The sequence below is a fragment of the Nipponia nippon genome, unplaced genomic scaffold, assembly GCF_047370975.1.
Source record: "Nipponia nippon isolate SJK-2023a ecotype South Korea unplaced genomic scaffold, ASM4737097v1 scaffold_4, whole genome shotgun sequence".
Classification (NCBI taxonomy): Eukaryota; Metazoa; Chordata; class Aves; order Pelecaniformes; family Threskiornithidae; genus Nipponia; species Nipponia nippon.
The window spans coordinates 87,851,391-87,859,686 of NW_028262358.1; the positions used below are offsets into that span (position 1 = coordinate 87,851,391).

Here is an 8,296-nt window from a genome sequence, read left to right on the forward strand (position 1 = left end):
GATGCTGAACAGGACCGGCCCCAGTACTGAGCCCTGGGGAACACCACTCGTGACCGGCTGCCAGCTGGATTTGACTCCATTCACCATCACTCTCTGGGCTCGGCCGTCCAGCCAGTTTTTAACCCAGTGCAGAGTGCACTTTTATGCAAGCCGTGAGCAGCCAGCTTCTCCAGGAGAATGCTGTGGGAGACTGTGTCAAAGGCCTTACTAAAGTCCAAGTACACAACATCCACAGCCTTCCCCTCATCCACTAAGCGGGTGTTGTTATTTTGTTGTTACAGGCCTTTTTATTTTAGAAAACCACATTAAAAATTGAAAGAATAGTAAGCCATCTTGGAGACACTTCTGAGCAAGAGTGGCAACATCTTATGAAGTACACAATGCTTCCAGCTACTTGAATTCAGCAGCAGAGAGCCAAGGGCAGCTGAGTGCTTGAAAAGGGTTAGCAGTTCGTAGATATATTGGGTAAGGGGAGCTAAAGGTCATAAAAAGAATAAAAGCTGCAAAGCTTTCACTTTAGTTTACTCATACACACGAAGAAAGTGACCAAAAAAGGCTTAGGATGTTACATGAAGAAATATCAAGTTACTCAAAATAGGCAAAAAATGAGAATAAACCAGTAGGGATTTATAAGAAAACTTACCTGAATTTCTGGAGGATTAGGAAATCAGTTGGAAGCCACTGGTAGATTTCATTTGACCTGGCAATTATCAGACCAAAGGGGGTTTGTAATCCTGCGTGTTAGCAGCGTGTCTTTTCTTACTTTATTCCTTAGAAGTACACTGGTACATTTTATATTTGATCTTTATCCAGGGTGTGAGAAGGGGTTGTGTAAGAATGTCTAATCATAATATTCTCTATTAATTTTTTAGTATGTTTAGAAGTATAAAAATGGACTGTGAATAATCACCTCATAACATATTATGACCAGGATCGGATTTATCAAAAAGGACTACATTTTCATATCCTCAGGCCACTGCCTACAAATGAAAGATCCTAATCTAAGTCCCTGAGCCCCTGAGCCCCTGTTTGAGCTTTTGAATCCAGATTTCTCTTTTGTCTTCCTTTCTGCAGCTTTTGAATGGAATGATTAAGCAACACAAATACACTTTGAAAGGAATCTGTTTTATACACTACTTAACACAATGACAACAATTTTCATCAATTCTCTCAAACTGTAGGTGACAAAACTGTTGGAAGAACTGAGAGAGGCTAAGGAGAGCCAGAGTCCAGAAATGAAACATTTCTTGTGCCTGGAAAAGAAAATCAAGCATATAGAGACCAGACACGCAGAAAGAGAGCAAGAAATTCAAAAGGTACACCAGAGTATATCTGCGTTTACTTCTCAAGAGCAGTTTATTGGTTTAACTGTAGTTTTATGGTATTTACACAGGCTCGTTTAGCTCACACTGGTGGGGGGCAGGTACTTTTTGATACAGCCATGGTTTTGTCTTCGGTGCCTGCTGATGCAAGTGGCTGCAGAGGCAGTGCCAGCCAGCGCCTCCTTGCTGTGGTAATTAAGACTACTTGTGCATGACTCGCCTGTCAGGTGCGTAACTTCCTCGCAACCTGATGTGAGGAGGTCTTGCTTTGGTAGAGGGCTGGACCGTCTGACCTCTAGTAGTCCCTTGTATCATTATGGTATTTCACTTCAGTTACACAATGAAAGCTAGCTATTGAAAAATTGACGAGAGTTTGTAATGCAGAGTTTGTTAAGCTAGGATATATTCCTCAAGTGAACTGTAATTTTATTTTCTAGTCCTAGAAGTCCCATTCAAAAAAGCTGCATTAAAAGTATAGAACCATCTTGCGGCAGTGTGCCACATCATACCGTTTTTAATATGTGAAACAACAAAAAAGCCTTTATCCTCTACAAACTAAAAATTTTGGATTTTGACTGTTGGATCTTTGTGATACGGCTTCTTGTATGAGACGTTTGTGTCCCTTGAATGGGTAAAATAATTTTGCATCAATTCTTTCATCTTATTTTACGTCATGGCCTCCATCCTGATTTTTCATCTGTCTGGGGAGTTTGTCATCTGGAAACAGTTTTCAGGTTCATACAGATTATTTTTTTTTTTCTCGACACTTTCATCACTTAAATATGTGATTGTCTTTATTAGTGTTTTAACTTAGGTTTTACTTAAATATATGAAGTCAAAGAAGGGCAGTTGGACTGGAAGATAATCAAACCTGTAGTTGTTCTTAGTTTGTGGAGTTTGTTCTAGAGTTTTGAACCGGATCTCAAGGAATACACTTTGATTTACAGAATTGTTGGTGATACGAGGTTTTATTCGCATGCATTTCTACATCAGATATTTCATTTTCTTCCCAAAAAGAACTGTGCATAAAACAAGTCTGTGTATTGAGAATGAACCCTGCCACCACTGATGATTTTATTATTTTGGTTTGCATTCTGTCCTGCTAAAGACAACTGTAATACTGTTACTTTTTTATACTATTCTGTATAGTATAAAAAAATATATACTACTCTGCTTTTGTATAATGTGAGAATTTCTCTACCGTTTCTGTGATCTGTCTCCGCTGAAATCATTACCTGACCCATAGTATTTACTAAGATGTTTTGCAATGTATTTAAAAAATATATAAATAGCATACGCAACAATTACCGCTAAGTATTTCATCTTTCCTGGTGCTGCTGGCCTTGTTATGTATTAAGCTTTGGGTTTTGTTCGTCCTGGTTTTGCACCTTTAGTCACCTGCAGCGGGGCACCAAACAGTCCCCCAACTGAATGCTAACGAACTGAACAACGTACAAAAACTAATTGCTGACCAAGGAAATACCAGGTTACCCTTAGCATCAAACTACAAATACAATAATTATGGCCTTTAAGTGGTAGAGCTTTCCTTAAGGAATCTATTACAATTCATAGTGGTGTGGAGATTTCGATACCTCGTGACACTTTTTATTTGGGGTAATTTAATAGGATTGTGCCATGGATTCATGTCAAAATTAATCAAACTTTTATCTGCAGCAGGTTCAGACCTTTGTGACTACAGGATATTTTCTGATAATTCCTAGAACTTGTGGCTCTTAAAAGTACAGTAGTAGCCCAGAACATGCCATTCAGGTTTGGTTGGTTTGTCTTGCAGAGCGTTCTTTTAATTAACACACTTAAATGGCAATTCAAAAGGTTCATTTTGATTATAGAGGGATTTATGTTATATGCTCAGCTTTGTCTTAAATATTCAAACTTTTAATTGCTGCTTTGGAGAGGATAAGTTAAATTCTCCTGAGGCTCATTACTCAGTAATGGATTCTACCCTTCCGTCATTAACGCAGCTATTTAAAGGAGTTTATTGCTATCAGAATGATTTTTGTAATATTCAGAACAAACTGTTTCCACTTAATGTGAGCACTGGGCTTTGAGCATCAAATATAAGGAAGGAAGGAAGGAAGGAAGGAAGGAAGGAAGTGGCACGTTTTTGCAAAGGGGCAGCGCTGGCTGAGTATTTAAGTAGGAAGTCCCAGTGCTGACTTGCTTCTCATTTGCAGGCAGCCCAGCGAACACAACATATTACTGAAGCAAGGCAAACCCATGAGGTTGAGAAGTGGCGAAGATTGGCACAACGGAAGAATCAAGAACTGGAGAAATTCCGAGTGGAACTGGATTCCATGTTAGATGTTTTACGTGAACTGCAGAAACAAGGGGTTGTTATTCCTGCACCTAATCCCAGTGGATTCAGCATGACGGACAGCTGTTGGAAGACATGATTAGGTAGGAGTTGATTAGAGAAGCAGAATTTTAATATTCAAAGTTATGTGTAGAGAATATTATTGAAAATCATTAATGTAACACTCGTAAATTGAATTACATTCTGATCTTATCTGGAATCTTGCTTGTCCAAAGGTAGATTTGCACTGAGCAACACCCCAGTCATATTGTATGTCTTATATTTTGTTAGGACTAAAGTTACATGCAATTTTAAAAAAACATCAGGAATATTGAGGTTATTCCATAAACTCAATTACCATTGAGAAATTCCATGTGATGCTTTTTCAGATACTGTAGAACATGTCTGAATATTTTAAGCTTTTGTTTATAACTTGTCTTATAGCGATTCCTTTGTGAACACTTTGAGTAATATGCTGTTTGGCTTCTGTTTTTACTGTATAGAGTTGTTATTTTTCATTTGGTAGGGCATGAAAATCCTCCTTTGTCAACATTTTGCTTCTCTCCCTCCAATTCATAAAACATCCCTTCCCTTAAGACCCCTTTCGACTTAGTGACAGATGGGAGGGCTGGAGCAAAGCAGGCATTCTCTGGTGATGCTCAAATTCAGACTACTCTCTGTTTGCAGAGATATACAGCTGTGCTGGTGAGAAGGATGGCAGGGTGGTTTAGCTGAATTGTTATGGGGCAGGTATGAAAAAAGCCTATAAAACACAGTGGGAGAGCAGTTATTGGTATGCCTTTTAAAAGGGAAGTCTGTATTAAGATTTTTTACAACGGACGTAGTAGTATCTTTGTAGATGATCTTGACAGAACAAAGAGGCCAGTCAAATGTGAAGGCAATGTACTAAAGCTCAGACTGCCGGGATATGTTGGTGGGCAAATTTAGAGTTAAAATACTGGGCAAGCTGGAAAAGAGGCCAGAGAAAAGTACCCAAACAAGTATAATCTTCAGGAGTGACGAAGATGACTAGCATGCTCAAGCAGGAATAACCCACTACCCAAATACCGACTGTGGATGTAACTTTGCTGAACTGACAGGCATCACTGCAGGTAACAAGCTGAATGGTAGAGAGACCGTTGCCTTCTCCCTCTCCTCTTATGCCCTGCTGGAGTTACAGGCTTAAGGGTAGAGCCTGTAAGGTACTAGATAGCATAGGAGCAAGTCCTACTGCATCACTAATGTGTAACTTAGTGCTAAGCTTCTGGTCCCTTCTTTCAAGAAAGAGATGGACCGCCTGGAGGGGAAAGGGCAGTCAGCAGTCTAGAAATTGCAGCCTTAGGAACCACTGAAGCCAGCAGGGCTGCCCTGCTCCAGAGAGGAGACTGGGGAGGGAGGATGAGGATGGCTATTACACGTGTCGCTTATGGAGAACCTGCCGCCGAAAGGATAGAAGAAGGAGCAGCAGTAAGTCAGAGGAAATTCAAGATGGATAGCTGTTCGGTGGCTGGAAGGAGAAATTACTAGTTCGAAGTCTCAGCACGGCAAGTCCTTAAGCATTCCACGGCACATAAATTGAAGTTGTGGCTCAATCAGCTATACGTCTTTAGGGCAAAGAGAAGATAAAAGCTCGAATGTACTCTTCAGGTCCCTGTAGTGTTGGCTTGTAGTATTTGAGTCAAATGTGAGAGGAGTTCAGGTCTGCGTGTATGCATTTACGTATCGTGCTTCTTCAGCCACCAGCAGTAAACATGCATTTTTGTCTTACACAAGCATGTGATTGAGCATGCATAAAGAACAAAATCGTGTAACAACGTATACCATAGAGGCACAGACAGTAATTAAGTGCAAGGATTTTTTTTTTTAAGCCAGCACATACACAAACATAAAGTGAGAGTGAGTGTATGCACATATATAGAGATATTAAAAAAAAAGGATAGTCAGCTGGCAATTAATATAGTAATCTTCATTGTTTCATATTCAGGTATTTTCAGTATTTTTAGTATGGATGTTTTGTCCCCCAATAATGAAGTATTAATCTGTATTCATAAAAATGTGTAAATACAATAATGCTTTGTATATGAAGTATCAGCTATGTGTAAATGTGCTGTATTTTCTTGACTTGAGACTGTTTTGCACATGAAAAGGATAAAATTGAATAATTTCAACTTACCATTTATTTCCTGTACAATTTGTTATATGTGTAACACTGTATTAAAGTGTGTGACCTGAAGTGAGATTTTTTTTTTTTTTTCAAATTACAGCAACCCTTGTGTTGCCGGAGAGGCCAGGTCCTGGATGTGGGTATGCCGGGGCACTGCCTAGGAGGGGTAAGGCCTAGGGGAAGCATTTCTGGGTGCTGGAACCTCTCTCTCTCAAACATATAATCCCTAGGTCAGCAAGAGGGGGTTGCCGTAGTGTTCCTGCTGTTCATTCAAACACCCTTTAAAATTCTTAATGCTGGTGTCTTACATAGTTTGAATTAAATTTCAAATTAAATTCTCTCTCTGAGCCTATCTTACTGAGCAGGGACAGTATTATTTACCATTACTGTGAGCTATAATATGGTTCATACTGCGTTCTCACACGTATTTATGTTGTTGTATGCCCACTGAAGCATGGTCTTTTGTTTTTAGGCATTTACCATGAAGTGGGCGCTCTACACGCTACCAGACTATCTCTGGTCTTGAATGGCTGCAGTAATGGTGCTCTTTTTGGAGAACTAAGGTTCAAGTTTTAACTTCTCTGCTAAAGTTATTAGTTGTAGACTCTCCAGCAGGGGAAAATACCCTGAAACAGAGCAAAGGCTGACAAAACAGGGCATTTCCTTTTACTGTGTTCCACTGAGGAGTCCAGTGGGATCTTTCAGATAGTAACAGAATTCTAGACTCCTCATGTACGTTTTTCCCCTTCTTATGCCATACTCTTTCATCGTGCATTTCCAGGAGGCATTATAATAGATGGATTAAAAGAATCTTAAACATCATTTCTTTGAATCATTGCCTTATGTTTAGCTGGAATTCATTTGTTTACAGAAAAGCAGTGGAGTACAATAATTAGAATTGTCATGTTTGAAGCTTTTGGGAAACTAAATGAGTGCTGGGTGACTAGATTACAGAGAAGACACTTGCTTCAAGAGAGCAAAACAGGGTGTGCAGAACAACAGCTCTCATCGTGGCACTTGTGGCGGAGACAAGCAGCAGTGTGTTCTACTTCAAGTTCTCCAAAATACATGTCAAAATTGTTCATGTAACAAATTAAATAGGTTATCATAGATGAAGACTTTATTTGATAGTACATAATACATTTTGAAGTCTGCCACTATATCTAGCATTTAACCTGTTCTGGAAGAAAAGAAGGAAAACCGATCTGTATACTAGCACTAGCAGTGCAAATCCAGTTCTGCAGGGAAGGGGGCCATGCATCAGGGGCTGCCCTGACTCTTGAACAGAAAGTCCTCTGATAACTTTGAACCATAATGTTTAGCCTTTCGTACCGCTAACTACATACCTCATGTCCAAAACTAAGACAGCACAGGCCTCTTGCTCCTGTTGGAGAGCACGTGGTTCTCTGGCTCTGTGCTGCCCTTGCTGCCTGTCGATACCTCAGGCTACCAGGTAAGTTCAGTCCAGCTCTGCAGTATCTCCAGTCGGTTTATTTAGCTTTGTCATCTTTCACTGCCAGGAGGAGAGGGCAGAGTAGAAGGCAAGAGCAGACCTGAATTCTTCCTTTGCCAGTGGCTTGTGAAGAGGTCTGTGGGGTTCTTTTCATCACAGGGGAGCATGCATTGTCAGCATTAAAGTATTCAAAATCTACAGCTCAGGTGCATAAATACTAAATTGCATGACAAATATACATCATTTACTTCACCTTTTAGTCTCAGAGACCATGTATCACTAGACTTTAGTAGAGAAGTTCATGGTTTTACCTTTCCTTTTCTCTATGAGCAAGCATTTTCTGATTTTACATTGTAGTGGTTTTGTTTTTTTTTTTTTAAAAGGTACATAACTAGAAGTTGTTTACACAGAAGAACATTTCACAAATATTCACCTTTGAAAAATGGAATACATAACATGACTTAGTAAGTTCTTACAGAACACACGTTGGTGCAAGCAAACATATGTAATTATCTTAGGGGAACTCTCCATGAAGTTAAATCTACCACAGGTGATGGATTTATAGCGAGTTTTGAGAAGAGGCTCTGAAGCAGATAGCCCAAGCAGTAAGAAAACTTACAATAATTCCATTTTCAAACACCATTAAATTCCAAGTACTCGAAGGATGACCCTAGTCAAAACACCTTCTATTCACTTCATAGAGAACCAACTCATGTTGGTTGGAAAAAGACAATTTTTTTTAAACATGGTATACAAAGTTGGTTATTACACCAACCCCCTTTTCCCTGAGGCAAAACATCGTGTCTAGCAGTTTTTAAAAAGGAAGAAGAAAGAATGAACAGCTTTAAAACTACTGCTTTTGAAGGCTGCAGAAAGTTTCTGCGTTTGCCTTTGACTCTGCTTTAATGCAGAGGCAGAGCAAAAATCTGCATCAGACTGTATTGCTGCCACAGTGCTTCTGAAGTCATGTGGGAGCTGTGCAGTGGGGACTGCCACGTCATTTTGCTGTAAAAAGCAGCATGAAGGACTTTTTAAAGATAGAA

General features: G+C 39.6%; 1 protein-coding gene across 7 annotated transcripts in view; it reads left to right on the forward strand.

The window, feature by feature from the left end:
- Positions 1 to 6,622, forward strand: part of CEP162 (centrosomal protein 162) — a 53,580-nt gene extending 46,958 nt beyond the window's left edge. For 5 of the 7 annotated variants that reach the window (XM_087777111.1, XM_087777108.1, XM_087777110.1 and 2 more), the window contains 2 exons: positions 1,182 to 1,316; positions 3,518 to 5,848. In XM_087777111.1, the coding sequence (XP_087633237.1) occupies positions 1,182 to 1,316; positions 3,518 to 3,736 (354 nt within the window). In that variant the 3' untranslated portion in view covers positions 3,737 to 5,848. Of the gene's footprint in view, positions 1 to 1,181; positions 1,317 to 3,517; positions 5,849 to 5,900; positions 6,143 to 6,272 lie in introns of those variants that run through there. The other 2 variants (XR_015708893.1, XM_087777109.1) reach the window with 2 other exon arrangements.
- The last annotated feature ends 1,674 nt before the right edge of the window (positions 6,623 to 8,296 follow it).